This window comes from Antedon mediterranea, chromosome 5, assembly GCF_964355755.1.
Source record: "Antedon mediterranea chromosome 5, ecAntMedi1.1, whole genome shotgun sequence".
NCBI lineage: Eukaryota > Metazoa > Echinodermata > Crinoidea > Comatulida > Antedonidae > Antedon > Antedon mediterranea.
Window position 1 is genome coordinate 25,068,515 of NC_092674.1, and position 27,003 is coordinate 25,095,517.

Consider the following 27,003-nt stretch of genomic DNA (forward strand, 5'->3'; position numbering starts at 1 on the left):
AACTCAAGAAGGCCTTTCGCATTGTAAAGGTGTTGAACTTGCAATTGTTATTGTTTTCTTTGCAATGATCCATTGTTATTATGTCGGGTTTCTCAGTTCACTTCCAACAATCAGTCACCAGGAGTTAGTTATTGAAAGGGGCTATTGGGAAATTCACTTGAACTTTCCTATTCAGTGTCTCTTCAAGGATTTAGGTCCTGTTTCTGCTGCATAAAAATAACCGGTGAATAAATAGGAGCAGAAACAGGACAATTTTTAGTAACCGGTTAAATGGCAGCGCAAAAATAGCGGTTAAAAACACCCATTCAATTCGATGATAGAAAGCCATTTAACCGGTTATTGCTGGGCAATTTTTAGCTGCAACACAAAATAATGGTTATTTGATTGACAGCTGCTGACCTTAAGTCAACTACACTGCAGTAACGTTTGAATTAACCGCCAGGACCAATTGCATTTTGGGTAATTCTAACGATTTTTGTCAACGACCACCCACTGATTTAAATGGTTATTTTGAAGCAAAAATTGAGCAGAAATGCAGTCAATATAAAAATTACATTTTAAGTATTTTTTTAAATAAACCGCTTATGCAGTAGAAACAGATCCATAATCAGTCAGTTTATTATTGTTTCCCATTGTATCTTAGTTAATGGAGATATAAGGCTTAGTGATGGCATGAACTCATTAGAGGGCCGAGTTGAGGTTTTTTATGACGGATTGTGGGGTACAATTTGTGACGATGATTGGGGGATCCAAGATGCAGATGTTGTTTGCAGACAACTTGGATACAACATGGCTGCCAGGTGAGTTACTGAATGAACTTTGAATTCTCAAAAAGCAACACAAAAACTTTCCCTGTACTGCAAACAAATTCATATCCTACAAATATATCAACAGGCCTACTGCTGTAGTAAATTTTCAGTAGTTGGATTGGTACTGTAGCTGTCTTTGCATTGTCAGCATCCCTCGTGGAAATTTGTACCTGTTAGATCTTTAACATTAAGAAGTGATTTTTACTGTACAGGTATAAGCTGGTCACCTTAAAGGCCAATTTCAACAGTAACGGTAATAAAAATATAGAATCTGTGTCATTTTACGTGGGATAAGCTACGTGGTTCCGCAAGTACCGTTACTGTAAATTGGCCTTAACTTTAATAAATATGACTTGTAGAGCCCAGCCAACAAATTATTACCCAGATGATTATGGTTTTCTTTTTTTTAAAACCAATAATTCAGGAGCATTATTCAGAAAGTAGTCTGGGGCTTTAGGGCATTTATCATGACCTTAACCTCTTCAAGCTCTCTAGGTTTTAGCATATATCCCTTCACTGTATGGCACCCTATTTTATTTAGTTTGACAAATATACTGTACTGTATATTTGTTAAGCACTTTAGGCTTCACCTGATTGACAGACCATTCTTGGGGCTTGAGTCAATCATTGGTCTCCTTTCTGCACAGGCAACTTGTCCCCTGTGGTGTTATTGGTAAGCTGTAAAATACTGGAGTGCAATTATACTGTCATTTATTCCAGTTCGTTGACTTTCACTCAATTTGATTTTTTATTTGTTTAACTTCTTGTGTATCTTATGAAAACCCTATCTGGTTTGTTTAGTTGATATAAAAATTTATAACGTGTAATGGACCAGACAATTGGTACCTCTTCTTTCCTTGTTTAAACCACCATAATTGTCATTTTCCCTTCTCTCCAAAATGAATAAAATCAAGATTTTGTGATTAACATATTGACAGCTACTATAGTTATAGTATAGTACAGTATAGTTCCTATAGTATAGGAATTTTCGCATTGAGTAAGAAGAATTGTTCACTCTGATTTTAAAGTTATACTTCTCTAGAATGGTGCCAAATGTGCTCAATAGAAAATGATGTAGCAAACCCTTAAAGATGTATTGTCCCCCTGAAAATATAATTCTTACAAAATTTTTGTTGAATATGCCATTTTAATGTAACATAATAGTTATCCACTTTGACCAAAAATTGGATCGAAAAAAAATGTATTTACCTGAAAAAAATTTAAAGCAAAAAATGGTCAAATTGGCTGCCAGCAAATGGATTTTTTGTTGAATTTAACCATTTATCATGTTTTTGTTTTTTTTCTACGGAAGTGATTCACTTTATTAAAACTAGTCTGATTTAATTAATCTTCATTTTTCATGTTTTTGGAGGACGATACATCTTCTTTAAGTGTATGATGGTAGTACAAACCATCAAAGCTCAGATCTTGACGTTACTACTTAATTTCATTCATTGCAATGCGCCATGAGAATTTAATTTGTTAATTTGAAAACCGGCACCACTTATTATGTTTTGGTTGAATTGAAGAAACCATAATGTTGCAGAGCTTTGTATTTCCGTGGAACTCAACACGTACTGTATAGTAACCAGTAATTATTGGCGGATCCAAGATTTTAAAATAGGGGGAGTGAGAGGAGCCCCCTTGAATCTGCCTATGCGAAGAATAGCTTTTTTGATTGAATTACATGTGTTTTTTTAACATTTTTTTTAAACATTTTTATTTGATATTTACTGTAGGTTGGGTTGCTGTTTGTCATTTGGCCCAGGGACTGGACCAATACATATGGACAACGTAGAATGTAGCGGGGATGAAAATTCAATAAAGAAATGTCTTTTTAATGATTGGGGGCGCCATAACTGTGGCCATTGGGAGGATGCTGGTGTTGTATGTGCAAGTAAGTATTACGATAATCCCCTATTAAGGGGACAGACGCATTCCGGACCCAACAAAGTGTCCGCTTAATTTGAGTGTTCCCTGAATAGGAGTTAGCTGTAGTGTGAAAACATATGTTGCCCCTTGTTTGTCGCACAGAAAAATGTTGGCCAAATAGAAGTCTCCTGAATAATAGTGTCCTAAAGAAGGGATAAGTCTCCTGTAATCAAATAATTGTATTTATAGTCGTTGTCATGGTATATCTCTAATATGGTTTTGCCATGGGTATGAAATATATATAAAATTTGTACTAAGTTCTCCAATTTTAATTATAAAAAATTACAAACTTAGGCAACACTTGATCATAAATACAAAATGTCAGTTGTATATATTTTTATTAAAAAGCATTTTTTTTTGTAGATCCAATTAGGCTATCCGATGGGTCAACAGCTTTGGACGGTAGAGTAGAGGTGTTTATGAATGGCCACTGGGGAACCATATGCAATAGAAACTGGGATATTAACGATTCGTATGTGGTATGTCGAATGTTAGGCGGGTACTCGGCCAATGAACATATACAAAGGGTTAAGCCTGGCAAAGGCACTGTACAGTTAGACAATGTGAATTGCACTGGAACGGAAGCGTCGATTGAGCAATGTGAGAAAGCTTCCGGGAGTAGTGTGGACGTACGCTGTCGGGATCATAGTAGGGATGTAGGTGTCAATTGTACAAGTGAGTACTATATAGGACAATGTGAAACCAAAACAAGTACAGTACAATAAAACTGAGTGATTTTAAAACTAAACATCGTCATACAGAATGTTTTTATCTACAGTAAACAATAATTAACATAATTATGGTTTATATGCAAAATTGTTTTATATTAAAAGATAAGGAATATTATGGGGTTTTTTTTCAAAAATATGTTACCGAAAAAGGAAAATATATTGTAGGAAAGTCCATTAAATTTCATTATTTATTTATTTATTCAAGATCCAACAGTGTAAAACACCAAAACAGGATCGCCATAAAATATACATTTGATTTACATAAAAAAGAACAAGGAACAAACAGATTTATATATTATTAAAAATGACATTAAAAGCAGAAGTATTACAACTAAAAATATTGATGTAAGGAAACATTTGAACTAATCTATTATAAAATGGGCAACCCGACAAAAAATACCGTTTTTAAGAAAGTTTGTAGGCCCACTCCCACAAATATCCTTTTAAGATTACAAATTGCATTATGAGATGTTTTGATCGAAAACTTTGAACAAAAAAACATTTGTTTTATCAGTTAAATGATTTGTTTTTGGACTAATTTTTGGTGAAAGTTAATAACTATTATGATACTACAAAATGACCCACTTTTTTCAAAAAGGACAATACATCTTTAACACTCAGGGCTCATTTATATGATATTGATTATAATAAGGGGTGCTGTGGTTTAAATTTAAATGTAGTGACAGGGTTGAAAAAGATTCCGTAGAAATAAATTAATTTATGATTTTAGAATATATACGATTAGTAAATGGAAGCCACCCACTAGAAGGCAGATTGGAAGTGTTATACAATAACCAATGGGGTACTGTCTGCGATGACCAATTCTCTGCCAGCGATGCTGAAGTTGTTTGTCGCCATCTTGGTAACTACATTACCAGCTCGTTGAACGCGTATTCATGCTGTGCATTGTTTGGCAAGGGCGTAGGGCCGATACTTCTCAGCGGCTTGACATGTACTGGACAAGAACGACGAGTTGAAGACTGCATTTTCCAAGGAAATGATCCGGTTTGTCAACACAACCGAGACGTTAGCATTCACTGCTCAGGTATTACACTATCCAAATTTAGTTGGTTTTTTAAAGTTGAATAATTAAATTAGTAACTTGGTTTTATTGTTATACATACAGAAACATAAGACAATGTGTAGAATGACTTTTACACCCAATAGCTGTGTCGTCAAGTGGCATGTTGTGAAAACATATGGTCGCTTTTATAAAACCAAACAACCATTAAAGTTGCCTCTCCGGTATATTTATGCTCCGTTTAATCTTGGTAACCTTTCAAGTAAAAATATTGGTATTATGGTTAGAGTTTACTTAAAATCAAATTAGAACAGTACTTTTATTTTTTATTTTTTAATTACAGTATGTATTGGCTATAACGGTTTCTTCTATTAATTGAATGGGTATCCGAAGGAACTAATAATTCCGTCTAGTACAGCCCTGCCAAAAACAGATATTTTAAAAACTTGATTATCAAACTTTTAATATACTACTATTTTAGATATACGGTTGGTTGAAGATCAGGATAGCCTTCAAGGCAAACTTGAATTTATCGAAAATCTTCAATGGGGTGAGATCTGTGCTGATGACTGGGATATCAATGACGCCAATGTAGCATGTAGGCAGTTATTTAACACGAGTGCGCTCTCTGTATACGTGAGAGACACTCGGTCAAGCAGACAGCCTTTGTTTGGTGGCTTTAATTGCAATGGAACTGAATCTAGGCTATCCGATTGCCCACGGTCATCGTATGTCAGATGTACAGGTCAACACCTGGCTGGTATAAAATGTGATGGTAAGATACAAATGTCTTAGAGCTGCTCTGACCATAATATATACATATCTGATGAGCATCTTTGTAACTCTGTCCCACCTTCGCCAATCTGTGTCTGCATATAGATCTATTGAAGTTTAAAATGTGGCGTCCTAAAACATGAACCGCTGTTATGCAGTATTGCCTTTACTTTGTAAACGTACATGTGGGAGAATAACCTGCAGCCTCAATGCGCTGAATTGCACACATTTGTGTAAATCACGACAACAGGAGCTGAGATAGACCAGTACACCGGGGTAACCCCCTGAAAGGTGCACTGTGTTCTTTAAAGTACACACAAGCCAGATGTGTACAGTTTCCTTATCCGAGAAGACTTGTTCTACCACCAGAACCACGGCTGAGGAGAGCCTTGCTTTTATGGCTATGGTTTCCAGCTCACTTCCCTGAACTCGTTTACTTTGATGATTATTAAAAAATATATCTTCATCATCATTTACTTTCTGTTTCTTTTTTACCAGCCGTGATCAAAATTCGTCTACAAGATGGACCGAATGAGTTGGAAGGACGCGTCGAGGTATTTTATAATAATGAATGGGGCACTGTATGTGATGATGGTTGGAGCATACAAGAAGCGGCTGTCGTTTGCAGACAACTTGGCAATTACGACGTAACATCCGCCAAGTGCTGTAACGAGTATCCTGGTGGTAATGGTAGTATCCACCTGGATGACATGGATTGCCAGGGAAACGAAAGGCGATTGGAAGAATGTTCGCACAAATCATGGGGCGACAATAACTGTGGGCACCATGAAGATGCTGGGGTAATTTGTTCAGGTACATTCGTATAGAATAAAGCCCGGTTCCCACTGAACTTAGTGAATTTTAGAACATTGCATTCTCATTTATTAATTTTATTATCTTCACTTGCTAAACGTTGTGTATTTGCAATGTTGAGTATCACTTTATCAACGCAATTGATATAAATACTTTGATTCACTTAGATTTGATTACAATCTTTTGTAACATGATCAATTTAAAGCTCTGTCTACACTATCAAACTTTATGTGACAAAAAAATGTGATGTGCCCATATATGGATACGTTGATGTCATATCACACCACAACCATGCCACATCAAAACTAGTTGGATAGTGTAGACAGCTTGTTCCTTCATATAAAGTTCAGTGGGAACGAACATAAAATGTATTTCAATCACATAAAAACATCTACTTTAGATCCCAAATTACAGAAAGCCTTACTTCATTGGTTCTTAAGTCAGACTTTGTGTAGTGTTCCTTATTTGGCCATAAAATATGTTTCATGTTCTAGAAGGTCGACTTATACTAAAATCTGTATTTTTATCTTATCTTTATCCAATTTTTAACACCCTGGGGATTGGCTCTCCATGCTACACCTTAAACAAACAAAAGGAAAATTAAAAAGAATGCTATTGCAGTAGTATAATTCCTATTGAGGGGACACTTTAATAGGGGTGTCTCCTCTATAGGAGTTGGCCATAGTGCTAAAACATATATTTCCCCTCATTCATTTCATGTGATTGATTAATAGGGATGTCATTTGGTCCCACTAGAGATGTTCTACTGTATGTTGTTTAAAAGATTGTATTTTAAAGTGTGTTCACACATTGTTTTTCAGATTTAAGAATCCACTCCCCAACAAACCAAGCTTCTTCTAACATCGGCCCTGTAAAACTTCTTGTTAATGGTAGATGGGGAAATATCTGTGCCGAAGACTGGACTCTGGAAGCTGCGAATGTGACCTGCCGTCAGGTACACAACACTGATGTTCTAGCGTTACGCTTTTACACAAGCTCAGAAGTTCCTCGAATCAGCTCGTTGACCTGTACTGGTGATGAGAATTTGATTTCAGACTGTAATCAAGGCATTTGGAATGATACATCATGTCCAAGTGGTCATATTGGTGGAGTTGTATGTCAGGGTAAGGTATGACAGACAGGGAACATTTGATTTTACGACAACTAAATTCTTAAAAAAATTCAGACATCAGTACAGTAATTTTATACTAAATTAAACATTTCATTAGTTTCGTTTTGTTTTAATGTGTTGCATCATGGAGGAAAAAATATTTTTTTTCCTCCATGGTTGCATCAAACATGCATCCACATTCCTGAGTGTGTGCTGAAAAATGTTCTGCTTGGCCCTCATGAAAAAAGAAAAGAAGGTCTACCACTCTGTGTTTTGAAGGAAGATTTTTCATGTTGTTTGTGGATTGTTGATTTGTCAATGGATTTCCCAATATTAAAGGTCAAATTATAATTTTTAAAGTATTTATCTCTATTTAAATTACGTCCTTTGACGGCAACCTTTCACATTAAGCAATAACATACTCCTCATTATTATCTTATCTACAGTACAATTCAGCAAAACAAGATTAGTATAAATACAGAATTTAACAATGTTGAAACCTTATACTTTACAATTGTATAGGATATTGAGTTTCTTAACTTTGTTATGGGTTCAAAAGTTACAGTAAATAATATAATATTATAGTCTGTTTATAAACTTTATGTATTCCAAGATATAGATAGAGATAGATTTCTTGTTAATTCCTTCTGTCCCTGGATTTTCGACCTTAAGTAAGATGCATTGTATAGCATCGTACTTATCTTTTTAATATTTCATTCTCCAGACTTAAGCCAAATTATTTGCAGACTTTACCTTCTATTTTGCAATTGATTTTTTTGCGTTAAACTCCTAAATTGATATCTTCTTCAATTTTACCTGTTAATATAATCTAAATTAATTATCTTTCCCAAATCTGTGTTCATATTCAATTCAGAAATTACATTTCTGCGACCGATTTTCTTTAATAATGATAATATATTAATGTACTGCTTTTTGGCCTTCTCTTATACTAGCGGCAAATACTGTTAGACTGGTTGATGGCGGGTCATCTCGAGAGGGACGAGTGGAGGTGAAGCACAATGGTGACTGGGGAACTATTTGCGATGACAACTTTGGCCTTCCAGAAGCTAATGTTATTTGTCGACAGCTTGGCTTCATCGAAGCAGACTCGAGCAACTGCTGTCAGAAATTCGGTGAGGGAGTTGGTCAAATTTTTCTGGACGATCTTAGCTGTGTTGGGACAGAAGAATACATCGACGAGTGCGGACACCGTGGGTGGTTGACTCATAATTGTGGACATCATGAAGATGCAGGTGTCATCTGTATAGACTCTAATAATGCAGGTGACTGGGGAACTATTTACAAATTAAAAATCCACTTCCAAATACTTGTAATAAGACTTTGTTTATGTAGAGCATCTTGTATATGTTTGTCTTGTGAACGGGATTGCCACCTTTAAGAAGGATAGTGAATTAATTCGCTTATTGTTATCCTTGGCAATTTGCCTAAATATATAAAAATAGAAAAAATAAATGAAATAAAATTAGGTATGTGTTATATTTTAAAAATTATTCTTCTTTTGCTGTCTGCCAAGTCTGATAATAACTAGGTGGGTATCTGTGGGTGTTTCAGCCGTACATGCACAAGAAATCTCTTTCTGTTACGGAAGGATCTTGTGCAGTGGATACAATGATGACAAAATTGCCAGTGTTGATCTTTAAAAAGTGCCTATAATTGTGTGTCCTCTCGTTTTTTTTTATAGAAACTATTCCTTGCTTGATAGCCTTCCTCCATTTCGGCTGTTTTGAGGCTAGTTCTTTCCAAGTTTAACAATTATAATGTTACATGCTAGGTTTATTTTGTTTATATATTTCATATATTAATTTCTTTATTTTATCATTTTTTAGAGCCTTCAGGAGAGCCTCCAGATACGCAACGTAAGTAACTAAATGTATTTTTATCAATTTAAACAAACCTCATCAACCTTTTTAAATGTTCAAGTTATCTTTATTGTGTTTTCACAAACAGGTTGCTGGTTATAAAACAGAATATCAATAGAAACTTTAAAAAGAAAACAGAAAAACAATAACAGTTTTATGCATTTTATTTTTACTCATCAAATATATTTAAAGTTAAATTTTAAGTTTTCGTTCTGTATAACTTCAATGCGTTTTAATATTTTTGTAGCATCTATTCGTCTGGTTGGAGGCCTGTCTCGTTTATCTGGCCGTGTTGAGATATTAAAAGATGGAGCATACGGAACTGTTTGCGATGATGGATTTGGTATTGAGGAGGCTACGGTAGTTTGTCGTCAACTAGGTTTTCCCATGGCTGATCCGTCAGTCTGCTGTCAGTCCTTCGGTGCTGGGAGAGGAACAATTCTGCTTGATGGTCTCCAGTGTAACGGCAACGAAGAGAGTCTGTTTCAGTGTGAACATTTACTCAGACACAATTGTGAACACTTTGAGGATGCTGGGGTGAATTGCTTGAGTACAGTATTTCTTTTATTTCTATATATTCCATGTAAACAGCATAATATATATATTAATTTAAACCTCCCGGTGATATACTGACATTTAGTTAATTAATTTGAAATGATAAAGATGAGGAAATCTGTGAGAATGCACACGCTATTAACCAGAGATCAAATTGATATGACCAGTATATGTATTCATAAAGCAATATTTACATTATTAGTGTCAAAACTTTTATTTACAACCAGTTCTGTTTAATTAGTCATTATGTTGGTGTTTGTAGGATTTAAAGTATAATATGTTTATGATAGGAGGTAAACAATGAAATAAGTAAATTAATAGTTCCTATATCTCTCATACACCATTTATTGTGTTTTATTTATATTTATTTCATTTATTGGTTTGAACCTTCGTTATCTGACTCTGTTACATTTTTACTGATGAAATGAAATAATTTTATTATATTACAGGTCTACCAAAACCAACTCCAGATCTGCCCACTGGTAAGTTTTTGTTTGTAAAGTTAACTATTTTAATAGTTTAAAAAACACACCAAATTGGGAGAGCTTAGAAACTTAGGGAGACGTTATATATATATGGCCGACTTCGGTTGTGAACGACAATGTCAATTAGTCTTACATTCTTGTGAATGATGTCTAAGCCAGGACTGTTTAAAAAACCTTTCTGGTTCCAACATTGACCAAGGGCTTCTCTTATCCAGTACCCACCTTAACCAGAGGAAAGGCATAAGCCAATAGGTCTGAGGCAGATACTAGATGCAGGGGCTGCCATAAGAGTCAGCAGTGCTGATTTCAAATGCCTAATGGGACCCCACTCCATATCAGCACCCGGTAATCCCAGATGGTCTGATCCCATTCAAGCTCTAACCGAGCCCAACGTTGCTTAACTCTGGTGATCTGTCGAGAACCAGTGTTTCAACGTGCTTAGAGGGATCTCCTAAATAAGGGTGTTCCAAAGGAGTAGTTCTACCGAACTTTGGTTTCCCCATGCGATTGTTACAGACAATAGGAAATAACTGAAAAAACTGTTTTACAGATGGTCAAATAAGGCTGTCAGATGGGGATGATTTCCAAGGTCGAGTAGAAATCTTTCTCGGAGGTCAATGGGGAACTGTTTGTGATGATTATTTCGACAGCAAAGATGCGGATGTGATCTGCCGTCAACTTGGATATAAATCGGCTCATCCAAAGCGCTGTTGCCCTTGGTTCGGCGCTGGTAGCGGAGACATCTTACTGGATGATTTACAATGCGAGGGGACCGAGACAAACATTTTAAACTGCCCTCACACGAATCATAATGGAGGAAACTGCGGACATTTTGAAGATGTTGGCGTTAGGTGTATTCGTAAGTCTAGGATGGAAGGGATTCAAATTAATTTTCTTTAGGGTGAAGTGCTGCAAATGCAACTTTTTAATTTAAAGGCAACATTATTATATAATTTTTATTATTAATATCAATCGACTTAAATATGTTATACTGATGCTTCTCGCATGCTGTTAGGTCAATCCCGTTATCTCAGTGCAAGAAATCTGTTTGTGGAAACATCTTTTATGAATTTTTGAGGCTGACAATTTATAGTTTTCTTTCCAGAATTATGAAAAGTAAAAACATAATGTTAAACTGTATATATGAATATCCTTTCTCCATGACAGATTTCTTTCTCTTTTTGTATTGTATGTATATGTTTCATATGGATGATTTGTTTGAAATAAAATTTGAATTGAAATTATAATTTGTTCTTAGGCTCTGTACGTTTAAACTCAACGATATCTGAATTTGAAGGAAGGCTTGAGTTGCAACATAATGCAGAGTGGGTAGCAATTTGTAGTGAAGATTTTACTGAACAAGAAGGTGTGATTGCCTGCCTCCATGCTGGGGGCTTAGACTTTGCAAGTTTCGATGTTACACCGTCTACCAACACTAATGTACATGCTGTTAATTTGACATGTTCAGAGGCCGCAAATGTATTGGACGATTGTAACATGGTCTTTCAGAACGTCTCCTGTCAGGAGGTGTATCTTACTTGCAATAAGAGTAAGTCAAAGGTTATTTTCATTTGTTGCTTATTCTTTTTTATTTGTTTAAAAGTACTATTTTTTATTACTGCACTTCCAAAAAAATTGCCCCAGAATTCAATCAAATCTAAGCGCACCTTTTTGTTATTGGCTTAACATTCATGCATGGGACTTTTTTATTGCCTATAGTATGACCTCTACATTTTAATTTTAAATATAGTTTTGAGCAAAAATAGATAATTGTGTCGAACACAAAATGAGATTTTAAAAAACCGACCGATTATGTTCCAGGAAACATTTTTTAGGCCTTATTTTTCGTTAATTGCTATATTTGAAATAATATTGATTTTGATTGATAATTATCGATTATTTACAGGAAACAATTTACCTCTTCGTCTTGTGGGTGGAAAGCACCCTCTTGAAGGTCGTGTAGAAATCTTCTACAAAGGTCAGTGGGGAACCGTCTGCGATGATGAATGGGGCAAGGCTGAAGCGGTCGTCGGTTGTCGACAACTTGGCAACTTTATTCCTGTTCGATTCCAGAACCCAGCCGTGTGTTGTGGAGCATTCGGTGCAGGAACATTGCCTATATTGATGGACAATGTGGCGTGCACTGGAGCAGAACCAAGCCTCGACCAATGCAGTCATAGAGGATGGAATGTGAATAACTGTGATCATTTTGAAGATGCAGGGCTAATCTGTACAGGTAAGTCTAATCTTTATTCTAATCCTATTTATTCATGCAGGGAAAAATTTCATTTGAAAATTTTGTTTAGCAAAATTGCTAATCAAACTGATTTTTTAGTCAAGAAAGATAGTTTTGTATTGTATTTTTTGCTACACAATTATAGAAATGTGTAGCAAAAAGGTTGTTTTGTATAGCTTTTTGCTATGCTACACTGGCGAAATTATTCCCTGTACATGCATTAACATAATATGCTAATCCTTATTCTGATCTCTTTAATCCATATTATTTATTGATATCTCTTTATGGTTAAGCTAACAAAATGTCTAAGCACCACTAACTACTTTAATCCTAATATTCTGATCACTTTCTACTTTTTTGTATTAATGTATGTTTTATATGTTTCATTTATTTTAGTGGGTCAAACCTAAACTTATTTTTTGTGGAAATAAAGCAAAATTTAATCTGTATTTTTTACTTCATAAATCTGATCCTATTATATGTTAGCTAACAAGTCAGTAAAAATGTTACCTCTCGATTTATCGATCAATTTTTGTTTTAAAGATACTCGTTTAGTTGATGGGGAAAGCTTATTAGAGGGGCGCTTACAAGTTCTAAAAGATTCGGCATGGCTAAGCGTAGCCAGTTATAATTGGACACTACGGAATTCAGAAGTTGTCTGCAGACAGCTTTTTAACACTTCTTTCTCGCATACAACGGAGTATGATCTGGTGAGTGATTATTGTAGTACTATTGATGTGCCAATTTTGTGGGTCTAGAGTACCATTCCCAAAATCCTAAATACTGTCAATTCTCCTGGACACCTGTGTTTTCCAGAATTTCTGGTATTCCAAATGTTTTTAAAGATTAAAAGCATGTCCATATGTTTTGACGCCAAGGAAACTCTGATTTCCAATCATCTGTAGTACAAATAGTAGATCTAAATTTATAGTGCTTTGAGCGGTACTATTTCTGTATTTTCAGAGGTTATCATAATCTTTAAATTAAGTTTGAAGCTAAATCAGTAGAGTAGCAAGTGAATTAGTGGTTATGATGCTTGACTCCCAAACAAGTGTCCTGGGTTCAAGTGCTGTCATATCATATGTCAGGATTTTTTCTAAAGACAAATTACAACTCCACTCTCAAATACTTGTAATAAGACTTTGTTTATGTAGAGCATCTTGTGTATATGTTTGTCTTGTGTACAGGATTGCCACCTTTAAGAATGATAGTGAATACATTCGCTTATGGTTATCCTTGGCAATTTAGCTAAATATATAAAAACAAAACATAAACAAAAAGTAGCACCAATAGGCCTACATGTATGAAAGATTAGACACTTGTACCCCAGAGTTTACACAGTTTTGTACACACCGGGCGTACCATACAAAATGCCAGTGTTGACACTAGTGTGGATAAACTTGTCTACACTATCAAACTTTATGTGACAAAAAAATTTAATGTGCCCAAATATGTGTATATATGGGCATATCACATAGAGTTTGATAGTGTAGACAGAGATTAAGGCAATGTAAATTAGTCCTACTTTTCCATATGTGAATTTTCATGCAAATGGAAAACATTTGCTAGTGCGCATGTATATTACAACTATTTTCACATACTTGTGACCTGAAAAATTGTGGACCCAATCAAGACTCTGGATTATTCTATTTGCTTGAGTGTTACTTTTGTTATCTCTTCAGGATGAGGATGCATCAAAAATAATATCAAATGTAAATTGTGCTGGTGAAGAAATGATGTTGAGTAATTGTCAATCACAAATGGAGACATATACTGAAGGAGTTAAAGTAGTGGGCGTGGCTTGCTCAGGTATCTAAACCTTAATTTTAGCTTAATGTATGGCATGCCAAAGGTGCATAATGAGACTATGCCAGCATAGTTTGGACTGAAGAAAACAGAAATTTTTTTTTTCCAATGTTTAAAGACTTTATAAATGCAAACCAGGACCGGTCCTGGACCGGCCCAAATCATAAGTGTAAATGGAGTCTATAATAGTTAAGGCCCAAACTTCAGTAAACATATTTTTGGTAATGCTATCAAATATTAAGTATTGTTATTTATTTTTTTTGTCAAGCAAATAATATATTAATTATTAATAATATATAATTGTAAATGGATTTCTTTCTTAGATATGCGACTAGTAGGGGGTAATCGTGCAAATGAAGGCCGAATAGAAGTGATCAGTGCAAGTGGTGATTGGAACAGCATTTGTGCTTACGGTTTTTCTCAGATGGCTGCCAATGTAGCTTGTCGTCAGGCTGGCTTCTGCTATGCCAGCCATGTCTTCCACGACAAGTTTGGCCCAGCACCAGTCAACGTGGGCTTGTCTGAACTCCAGTGCACAGGGAATGAATCCAAGCTACAAAATTGCTCTTACACACATGGTCCAACTCAGTGTACTAATTCATACTTTGTTGCAGGTGTTCAATGTAAAGGTATGATGTATTTTGAGTGTAAATCCTTAAGCTCTGTCTACACTATCAAACTAATTTGACAAAAAAAATGTGCCCAAATATGGTAGTGATATGTCGAAATTTGTAGTGATATGACATCATCATGTCCATGGGCACATCATATTATTTTGTCACATAAAGTTTGATAGTGTAGATAGAGCTTTACTTGTATTTGTTTTTGTCCGGGAGACTTCCACCAGGTTGTTTGTGTGACATTTGTTGTTGTCAGTTTTCTGCCTGGTGTCTTCTTGTTTGTGGCTGACGTCTGTTACGAACGACAATGTCAATTATTTTTACATTCATCTAAATGATGGATTAAACTAAGCTAGGACTGTTTAAAGAACCTTGATTGGTCCTAACATTGATCTAGGGCTTCTCTCGTCCAGGGCCCTCCTTGACCAGACCAGGGCCACTACATCTGAGGCAGGACTTACTAGATGCAGAGGCTGTCATAAGAGTTAGCAGTGCTGATTTTAAATGCCTAATGACCCCAGCTCCATATACAGCACCTGATATTCCAAGATGGTCTCCCATCCAAGCTCTCACCAGGCCAAATATTGCCTAACTTCACACGTTAACCACCAAGCTAGATCTCCACTAAATGAAACCAATATTTTTTTTTTATCTAGATACATGTGATTTTCCTGGAAGATTATTGAATGGTAAGGTTATACCCGTCTTACAGTCCTATTCAAATGGCAGTAGTGTAACGTTAGAGTGCAACGAAGGGTACACACTGAGCGGACCTTCAAATATCACATGTGAAAACTGTGCCTGGAAATCAGCATTGCCTGTTTGTAAAAGTAAGAATATACAGTATGGCACTGTGGTGTGCTGGTTAACATGCTCAGGGTTCTGGGTTCAATTCTTGGCTCAATCACAGCATCAGAATTTTCTCATGAATTTTTTTTGTATACTGTCATTAGTGGAATAATAACAAGTAATATTTTTCAATTAAGACTGCATTTTGAAATGCATCAAATGATGGAGGGGCACTTTTTTTTAGAATACATCCAAACATAGAGGGTGCTATTTAAAATAATCTTGGGCATCAACAGAATATATAATAAAAATACTGTTGGCCAGGCGCTATCTTAAAATTGCGTCCCACTTGGACAAAACAACATAAAGCACAATGCAATCGACAGTTTGAATGATTTGTCTCGATGTGATTGGTCAAATTCCTTGCGTCCTTGGGTTGAATCCAAGTGCGAACCAAAGTTTAACGTAGCATATGCAGATGGGCATGGTAAAAATGTGTCACCACCCTCTTTTTTTTTAAATGCCTAGTAGAGCCTACAGTATTTGGTAACAATTTCAGCAATCAAGTGTTTTGAATCATAATTTCCTTAAACAAGACATGACAAAAAATTTTCGCTGCAGTAGTGATAAACTAATCGAAATAATCTGTCGCTTACATCCTGGTTATCTATCACGAGTAAATGATGCAGAACCAGCATGGACGATACTAGATGATCTTTTTAGACAGTGAAGAATAATTACTTATAAATGCTATATCTTATTTCACAAGATTTATAGCCGAGAAAAACCAACATGTCAAACACAATTCTAATACAGATTGATCAAATGTTCAATGCTCCAACTCGCTTGAATCTATTTTAGTGAAAATATTTTTTATTTTAGTATTTTTTAACACTTTAATAATATTCACTTAAGATTTGAAAAAAAAACCAACAACAAATTATAACCATTGATTATGTTCTACTGGTAATGTTATTCCATCTCATAGAAACAAAAAAAAGAAATTAATTTTTGAAACATGGGCTTTTACCCCCATCTGTATAGTATCACGTAGTGTGTGGTTTATATAAAAGACTACACTCTTTTCTTCCCTTACCCCCCCCCCCCCTTCCACACACACACATACTTTTATCATCCCTCCCTTTCCCCATTATTTCTCAATTATTATGTGAATATGATTTTTCTTTCTCTAGAATCTGTGGTTAACTGTACAGATCCACCAAATATTTTAAACGCCACCGTGAATGTAAACTCTGGTATAGCATATTATAAATGTTTGGATGGTTACTATAGCAATGAGATTGCAACATACAAGACATGTGATTCTGGAAAATGGAGTGGTCCTGGTATCAAATGTCAAGGTATACTTTATTTCTTTACTAGATACATATATGATTCATACTATAATAGTCTGTTCTCCTGTTGTGCCCAAAAGTCTTTGTGCTGCTTCCATCTTGAATCGAATGTCAAAGTCTAAAGCTCTGTCTACACTATCAAACTTTATGTGACAAAAATGGACATGAATGATGATGATGTCATATCACTACCATATTTAAGCATATCACTATCATATTTAGGCACATCACACATTTTTTGTCAAACTAGTTTGATAGTGTAGACAGAGCTTAAGCCATGCAAATATTCAGCTCTCAGGTTTTCCATGTGCATATTAATAACATCAAAATAATTTAACAAAAGCCAATTTTTTAATCTAAAATTAACAAAAAAAAAAGTAAAGAAGTAAAAGAAGGAATGTGTAAATTTATAAGCTGCTTCAAACGTAGATTGTGATTAAACTTGTAATTACCTGTGACAGAAGTGATATTTTAAAAACATGTAATAGGTAATCAATACTTAAAATGCTACAGCTCAAACTTAAGTTAATATTGTTAATGAGTCCATAAACTAAATAATTACATTAAAAACATAAACTTCTAGCTTATTTTTTCCTTTTATTTATTTTTTATTTACATATACTTTGAAAATGAAAGAAATAAATTTTATTTTGAATTGAATTAATGTGCAAATATAAAGTAATTTCACATTTTGGAAACACGCCAAATGTTTTGTACTTTTTAAAGTAGTTTATATCAGCTGCTGCTTTAACAGATTTTTTTCGAGAGCAATTCCAACTTTCGTAAGTCCTTGATTGACACCGAAGTGTTTAAAGTTATTTATAAACAATTCTTAAATGTAATTTTTTAGTGCAATGTCCTGATCCACCAAGGATTGAGAATGCAGAGGTGCATGTGAATTCAAGCGTAGCACATTATAAATGTTTGGATGGTTACCATAGTAATGACATTGCAACGTACATGACATGCGATTCTGAGAACTGGAGCGGACCAGGTATCACTTGTGAAAGTAAGTAAAAACTAGATTTAATTCGTCACTATGACGAATTATAGGTTATATGCATTGATTTAAATAAAGATAATTGATTTTTAAAAGATATATTGATTGATTGATTTTCTCAGAATCTTTAATTATTTATAATAAATGATAGGACCTTGCTAACGCGAACACCATAGCCGGTATCACAATCCGATCAAAGATCCATATGCGTATAATGTCATAAACCACATTTGTTGTTACATAATAATAAAGACATAAGTTAATTTTTATCTAGATTTCATTATAAATCATGTGTATAATCTATACACTAAGAAATAAATTTGAACAAACAATACGGATAATAAAAAAAAATCTTATTTCGTTTCCCAAGGTGAGACTCGATCTCGGTACCTTGAATGCCATAGACACGAGCACAGACCATCGAGCCATACACAACTGACTAAAAGTTGTAGAAACATTCCTCCGTGTATTTACTATGCAGTAACCACTTTGATGCAAATAGATTATTACATACCGAAATGAATTATAATTTTTTACTATGATGACATCTTTAAAATGTAAACAAATGATGCACTGTCAAACTACATACTTTTAACTTTAATATATGAACTTTTGAAGGAAGAAAGTTAATGTTAAGTTTGTTATTTCGGCCTAAGAAAATGTTATAATTTGATTGATTGTCATAATTAATTTTTTTAAATTTAATATGCCATTAATGATGACTTAATCAACTTTTTTTCTCCTAATTTTATAATAAATCATACATATGATACATACACTTCAAGAAAATGAAATAAAAAATAGGTGTTCCCGAGCATTCTAACGATATATATTAATTAAAAAATTTAGCATATTTTCACCATTTTGTTAACTTACACGTGCGTAGCCCGTCACTTTTGACGTGCTCGTATAACGCTGTTTCGCGTTGAAAAGTGAATAAAATATGATGATATTATTAAAGAAAGGTTATACAACAGTAATCGGACAAAAAAAGTGCGCATTAACGTTTGACGCGCAGTGTGCGTGCAAAAATCTGCGCACTCATGGTAATTTTTTAAACGCTTAAAATTGCCTGAAACGTACTCTAATTTCATCGAAAATAAATTCTGACAATTTTGAACATTTTAAGCGCGCGTACGCAAGCGTTATATGCGCTACGCACGTAATTGTATTGCCATATGATGAAATATGACCTGAAATTTATGAGTACCAAATTTTGTTTAATTGTGATTCATGCTTGTGAAGATATGATTACAAACGTGATTTCGTAAAATCGCGCGTAGACCGCGTAATTTTTGATTACGCATCGTGAAAATATAACCACATCGATTCCTGGCCATAAGGAATATACTCTGAAAAATTGACTTAGATAGATGAAACTGATATCAAGATAATTCACGGACAAAATAGTGCTAAGGAAAGAATAAATAAACTAGATTTAATTCGTCACTATGACGAATTATAGGTTATATGCATTGATTTAAATAAAGATAATTGATTTTTAAAAGATATATTGATTGATTGATTTTCTCAGAATCTTTAATTATTTATAATATATGATAGGACCTTGCTAACGCGAACACCATAGCCGGTATCACAATCCGATCAAAGATCCATATGCGTATAATGTCATAAACCACATTTGTTGTTACATAATAATAAAGACATAAGTTAATTTTTATCTAGATTTCATTATAAATCATGTGTATAATCTATACACTAAGAAATAAATTTGAACAAACACTACGGATAATAAAAAAAAAATCTTATTTCGTTTCCCAAGGTGAGACTCGATCTCGGTACCTTGAATGCCATAGACACGAGCACAGACCATCGAGCCATACACAACTGACTAAACGTTGTAGAAAAATTCTTCCGTGTATTTACTATGCAGTAACCACTTTGATGCAAATAGATTATTACATACCGAAATGAATTATAATTTTTTACTATGATGACATCTTTAAAATGTATACAAATGATGCACTGTCAAACTACATACTTTTAACTTTAATATATGAATTTTTGAAGGAAGAAAGTTAATGTTAAGTTTGTTATTTTGGCCTAAGAAAATGTCATAATTTGTTTGATTGTCGAAATTATTTTTTTTAAATTTAATATGCAATTAATGATGACTTAATCAACTTTTGTTCTCTTTATTTGATAATAAATCATACATATGATACATACACTTCAAGAAAATGAAATAAAAAATAGCTGTTCCCCTGCATTCTGACGATATATATTAATTTTAAAATTTAGCATATTTTCACCATTTTGTTAACTTATACGTGCGTAGCCAGTCACTTTTGACGTGCTCGTATAACGCAATTTCGAGTTGAAACCTGAATCAAATATGATGATATTATTAAAGAAAGATTGTAAAACAGAAATCGGGCAAAAAGAGTGCGCATTAACGTTTAACGCGCAGTGCGCGTGCAAAAATCTGCGCACTCATGGCAATTTTTTAAACGCTTAAAATTGCCTGAAACGTACTCTAATTTCATCGAAAATAAATTTTGACAATTTTGAACATTTTAAGCGCGCGTACGCAAGCGTTATATGTGCTACGCACGTAATTTTATTGCCATATGATGAAATATGACTTGAAATTTATGAGTACCAAATTTTGTTTAATTGTGATTCATGCTTGTGAAGATATGATTACAAACGTGATTTCGTAAAATCGCGCGTAGACCGCGTAATTTTTGATTACGCATCGTGAAAATATAACCACATCGATTCCTGGGCATGAGGAATATACTCTTAAAACTTGACTTAGATAGATTAAACAGATGCCAAGATAATGCACGGACAAAATAGTGCTAAGGAAAGAATAAATAAATAAATAAATAAATAAAGATTTTGACAGAATCAAGAGGTTATATGCATATCATGCATATAACCTAATAAAGATTTTGACAGAATCAAGAGGTTATATGCATGATAATGCATATAACCTAAAAAATAGGGAAATAATAGTTTTACCTACTGTACTACTACAGTACACAGTGTGTGGTAGGTCATCGTTAGGTCAGTATCTGAACTTGGAAACCATAGAGGGAGAAAGGACAATTAAATTGACCTAACTTGTTTATAAAGCTCCGTTTACACTATCAAACTTTATGTGACAAAGAAATGTGATGTTTCCATATATGGACATGATGATATCACTACCATATTTGGGCACATCACTACCATGTTTGGGCACATCATTTGTCGTTGCAATTGAAAGCTTCCTAATAATCCCACTCAGAGTTTTGTTCTTCTGAAATGAGCCTTGGGGTGCTTAAAAAATGTTAATTTTTTTTGCACAGAAAAAAAAATGTGATTTAATATGACTTGCAGAAAATGGTCAAAATTACATCCATGAATGTAAGTTTTAGATGACATGATTAGGCTTAAAAAATATGCAATTACAGCATCAATTATATCGATAAACAGGGAGAACTATATTACACAACCATGCATGCAATTTTAACGAAATAATGTAATGCTCAATACAATTAATATACCGAAAACAAAAGAAGCCGAACCTAGATGCTATCAAATATTGAGTCGGTCAGGCTTGGGCCACATTTTTATCTTGTGAATAAAATCATGGTGCCACACTTGGTAAATGATCATATTCAAGCATAGGGTCATTCCATCTCAGTTCACCCAAAAAAAATGGAATTTTAAACCCTACCTCTTCCAATTTTGATGAAATTTGGTATATGGGTGATTCATAGCAATTAAAACCAAATTTTCAAATTTTAACCTTATCGGACCAACGGTTTTCGAGATATCGCAATTTCAATTTTCGGTTTTTACGCAAAAAAGCGCGCGGCCGCCACGTTTCAAAGAGCTGTATCTCGGGAACTATAGGTTCGATTTTAAAAACAAAGGTATTTTTGTAAAGGGGAGACCATAAGGAACCTAAATATACTAATTGTGTGTGTTTTATGTTAATTTTAAGTTGAATAAAACTTTGACATATATTTTGACCTTGAAATTGACCCCGTGGAACACGCCCAATTTGTTGGTGACTATCACGAAAAATGTAGCCCTACGTGTCAACTACAACATATAAAAAAATTGGAGGGGTTTTTTTCTTTGTTTCCATGAAATTACAATTTGAAGTTGACATACCTCTTCCTTTTAGTGTATTTTTGGTGTTGTTATACTTATACACAGTGTGAACACTAACTGTTAAGGTGTCTTATTGTTACGCTTTCTCATCAGGCCCACTTAAACAGTAGATATATTTTGATATGAGAAATACTGGGTAACTCACATACTTTTAAAATCAATTTTGACACATAGTTTAGTGTCCTTACTATGTTATTATGCACATTAACATATGCATAATAAGTGATTGCAGAGAACATACAACAGTTACTGTATATGCCTTTTTAAAGGTTGTCATCCCCTATAGAAAAACAAAACTACCAACCATGAAAAAAGTTCATTATTTCACAGATGGATGTGGCGGCCAATACAAAAACAAATATAACTTTATTAACCTTTGCCACCACCAGGAAGATTTTGGTTTAGACGCCGAGTGGAATTTTTTTGCTACATCACATGGCAAGAGTGCGTGTGATGGCATAGGTGGAACCGTTAAGAGGCTTGTCACTATGAGAAGCTTACAGCGTTTGACTGAATGTCATATTATCACATCTCTCAGTATGTTCGACTACTGTGTAATTTTTTATTTTTATTTTATGTCTTTAGGCAATGTGGCCAAGGATTACCAATAGTGAATTAATCACTGTCCTATCAGATAGGTGGTAATCCCCCTGATACAGGGGCTATTGTGTGAACCAGTTCACCGGGGTAACCCCCTACTCTTTTTCAAATAATGAACTGGGTTCTTTAAAGTACACACATGTTATAACTGTGTACACTGGACCTACGGTTTATAGTCCTTATCCGAGAAGACTTGTTCCACCACCAGAACTAGGAGCGAGTCGGCCTCGAACCCTTGCCGATGTTGTTGTTGGCTCTTTTAGGTACGGTAAACGGCGCCCCTGCCTTAACCGCTCGGCCATATGACTCGCTCATATGGACATTCCAGGCATCAACTTTTTTCATGAGGGAATAGATGAGGTATCTACTGTGGAAAAAGAAATAAAGCTGAGATTCAACCTCGCCCAGACCATCAAGGGTACATTACAATATCATCGCTTTGTTCCCGTTTCTCTGGCACAGATGCAGGTCTACAAACTTAGTACCCAGATAAACCCTCCGGATGTGGTAGTGATTCAAGAATCTTTCAGTGATGAAAATGAAATTGTTGCTGATACACAACCCACCATTATTAGACTTCAGAATTTTGTGTGCTGTAGTTATGATGGTGTCCCATGGATTGGTTTGGTGGTGGATGTCTCACTCTCAGAAGAGTTTGGGGATTTTCAAATTAAATTTATGCATCCTCATGGGTCAGCGAAAACCTTTTATTGGCCCTCCAAAGAAGACTGTTGTTGGATTCCTGAATCAAATGTACATTGTATTATAGCCTCTCCGTTTATAAAATCCTCTTCGACTAGGAATTACAGTATTTCCCAAAATGAGTAAAGGCCAGACATAGACAATTGTAACATTATAATAATATTTAGTTTGTAATAAAATTAATTTTGGAATACATCAAATTGACATTGAAGTAATGCATGGACAGACACCAAAAATACACTAAAAGGAAGAGGTATGTCAACTTCAAATTGTAATTTCATGGAAACAAAGAAAAAAACCCCTCCAATTTTTTTATATGTTGTAGTTGACACGTAGGGCTACATTTTTCATGATAGTCACCAACAAAACGGGCGTGTTCCACGGGGTCAATTTCAAGGTCAAAATATATGTCAAAGTTTTATTCAACTTAAAATTAACATAAAACACACACAATTAGTATATTTAGATTCCTTATGGTCTCCCCTTTACAAAAATACCTTTGCTTTTAAAATCGAACCTATAGTTCCCGAGATACAGCTCTTTGAAACGTGGCGGACGCGCCCTTTTTTGCGTAAAAACCGAAAATTGAAATTGCGATATCTTGAAAACCGTTGGTCCGATAAAGTTAAAATTTGAAATTTTGGCTTTAATTGCTATGAATCACCTATATACCAAATTTCATCAAAATTGGAAGAGGTAGGGTTTAACTCATTGGGTGATCTGAGATGGAATGACCCCATAGCTTTGTGTTATGTAGTTGATCGTCAGATCTTTCTGAGCTGTCAGCTAGGTGAATTATTAATATTAGTTTATGTCATTAAACTGCTATCTTTTGGATTTCTTGAAAGACGGATCCAAAACTGGCTTAACGGTTTATATATTCAGTGAATAAGTCTGAACACAAGGTAAACTCCTGTATATTTTGAAATCATATTACCATTTCAGGGTGATGATTTTTCAATAATGAATTTGAATATAATGTAACCATTGTTCATAAGTGATTTTGTTTCATTGAAATATACAGCATAATTCTTTTAGAAACATAAGGTGCTGTATCTTCCACTGTTCATCTAACCACAGAAACTGAATTAAATGAAAATTGATATGAGATTTAGAATTCATATTTCCATTTCAGGTGATCTTTAAATAATGAATTTTAATATAATGTAACCATTGTTCATAAATGATAATTTTCATTGAAATACCGCATTTTTTTTTATAGAAACATAAGGTGCTATATGTTTCACTGTTTCATCTAACCGTAAAAAAATAAATTAACTGAACATTTTATTTTGTAATTGTTTTTTAACTATCTTAGAAACTCTAAGCCGCCCAGCAATAATGTTGGAAAATGTGAACCTATACAATTGTAAGAATCTTGACAAAAATACACTACACTATCAAAGTTTGACAAAAAATTGTGATGGTGCCCCGTGGAAGAACACATTTTGTTTGTGAACAAGCCTCCTTTTTAATATAAAGATTTTATTATTACTATTATTATGGTAGGCCGTGCTGTGAGTTCATATAGGACGAATTTCATCAAATGATATTAAACAAACACAATATTTAAACTTTCAAAATATCACAAATATTGTGACAGAGTCTGTGCAAAACAAAATGAATATTAAACAAAGCCTGGAGGCAGGAGTCTATTTCCTCTGGATCAACAAGGTTAATTTTATGTTGATTATTAGTTTGCAGCGATGTTATTTGTCAAAAAATAAACCAATAATGACAATTAAAACTATGCCCTAAAGTTAGTTTTAAAATGATTCTTCCGATAAAGTTGAAATGAGTTCTCTGCAATTTTATGACCGTGCATCAGTGCATTAAATGTGCAGCGTATGTATAAATACATTTTAATTCCTATTTTTTCAACAAGTTTAATTTGCGTTTTTAAATGCATCTGATATTGTATAATGTAACGGATTAGTCAAGCAAGACTTCGATTCAAAATAGTTAATAAAGTTTGCATTAATGATGGGATATGGAATGCTACAGTAGGACATTGCCAGATGGACTGATTCAAATGTGTTAATACTGCGTCGTAGTAACGAGTTGGCATAATTGAGACTTCTCAATCCATTATAAATCTGCATGACTTTTTCAATGAATACCCTTAAAACTAATTGCACATCGCGCTCGAATTCGGTCCGACGCACTGAGAAAAATGAGTTGAGGGTGCTTTCAAATCGAGCACGAATTTGGTTATCCGTCAAGGGAGCTGCTGATTGGACAAAAAAAATTGTAAGATTTCAGAAAACAAATGGCTTCTTCATCGCTACGAATTTGGAGCCCGAATCGGGTATAGATTCAAATCGTACAAAATTGGTGGGAATGATCCTTTACCAATGAAATCATTTTCCTTGATATTTTTCTCAGGTCCCTGGAACGAATCCGGGCGCAATGTGGAAGCAGCTTAAATCGGATCCTGAGGGTTTGATTGCTCAAGCACCATTAATTTAAAATTCACATCCACATCCATCAGTGTAAATTTTATCAACACTTTTAAATCTTTCTTTGGTATTACAATGCAGAGACAGTCAATATTGATGATAAAATGTGGGTAAGATGACCCTTCCCTGCCCACTCCTACTGTAGGCCGAAATGCATAATTGTCTTAAATTTATTAGAAGTAAATTAAAAAAGTGTTTCTGCGTGTATGAGCAGAGACAATGTCATATTGTTGTTAAATTTTCTATACAATTCTCGGTACTGTATCTAGAATTCTGTGACACAATGCCACATGTATAAGCCATTAAGCCTAAACTATAGCCTGAATCATAGAATTACATGCTGCTGTCACATGTGCTACATATATGTGAAACTGTATTTTGCCTATGATACTGGAATATGTATATATATACCATATAAAGATACACTACAGAGAATCAGGTGAATTTTCATAAAGTTCGGAATACTAATTTTACATATTTTTATTAATTACTGAGGGAAAACAATTTGTTCCTGATCACAACCCGGTCATCTCTCGTTTACAGAATATAAAATTTGTCAAAAAGTAATAACCTCTGAACATTTGAATTTAAAAAAAAAAATTTTACAAGAACTATTAAGTTACAGAATCAAGAGTCTTATAATAAAACCAGTGTCGAGTTTACATTTTTATTGAAAATCAAGCCAAGATGAAAATATAAAATTCCCAGCAGTGACAATCATAAATTATTTACGCTTTTCAAACTCTAAAGTAGAAATACCATTCTGTAGAAATTTACATTCGAAATGCTAAATATGACTGCTGTGACTTATGATAATATTTTCAAAAGCATATGTAATATAATAACCTATAAACTGGCTCATTTTCATCGTCGTTAGTTCATATGATATCTACTTTTCAAGGTTCAAGAACTTACATACATTTTTATATGATGTATATATATTTGTATATAATTATATTCATATCTCATGTTTCACTGTGTGGAATTACAAATAATTACATTACATATTATAAGATACAGAAAATAACGTAAACCATTATTTTAAAAGTATATATACTGTTGCACTGATACTGTACTTATTTTTCCCTCAGAAACTGTGTTGGTTCCTAGCGTCTTGGCTGGTCCTTGTAAAGGGACCACCAAGTACTGTAAATGGTTCAATTAAAACAAATGTATGCTTTTCAGTACCTAAAT

At 34.2% G+C, this 27,003-nt stretch overlaps 1 protein-coding gene across 1 annotated transcript in view; it reads left to right on the plus strand.

The window, feature by feature from the left end:
• LOC140049849 (scavenger receptor cysteine-rich domain superfamily protein-like) overlaps nt 1-27,003 on the plus strand; it is a 43,005-nt gene that overhangs the window by 6,323 nt on the left and 9,679 nt on the right. The window contains exons 2-21 of the mRNA XM_072094799.1: nt 644-800; nt 2,549-2,706; nt 3,105-3,416; nt 4,203-4,517; nt 4,975-5,268; nt 5,766-6,080; nt 6,902-7,204; nt 8,145-8,474; nt 9,039-9,068; nt 9,319-9,621; nt 10,076-10,108; nt 10,662-10,970; nt 11,370-11,660; nt 12,018-12,347; nt 12,891-13,057; nt 14,030-14,156; nt 14,477-14,782; nt 15,430-15,603; nt 16,756-16,923; nt 17,768-17,926. Of these exons, the coding sequence (XP_071950900.1) occupies nt 644-800; nt 2,549-2,706; nt 3,105-3,416; nt 4,203-4,517; nt 4,975-5,268; nt 5,766-6,080; nt 6,902-7,204; nt 8,145-8,474; nt 9,039-9,068; nt 9,319-9,621; nt 10,076-10,108; nt 10,662-10,970; nt 11,370-11,660; nt 12,018-12,347; nt 12,891-13,057; nt 14,030-14,156; nt 14,477-14,782; nt 15,430-15,603; nt 16,756-16,923; nt 17,768-17,926 (4,581 nt within the window). The remainder of the gene's footprint in view (nt 1-643; nt 801-2,548; nt 2,707-3,104; nt 3,417-4,202; nt 4,518-4,974; nt 5,269-5,765; nt 6,081-6,901; nt 7,205-8,144; nt 8,475-9,038; nt 9,069-9,318; nt 9,622-10,075; nt 10,109-10,661; nt 10,971-11,369; nt 11,661-12,017; nt 12,348-12,890; nt 13,058-14,029; nt 14,157-14,476; nt 14,783-15,429; nt 15,604-16,755; nt 16,924-17,767; nt 17,927-27,003) is intronic.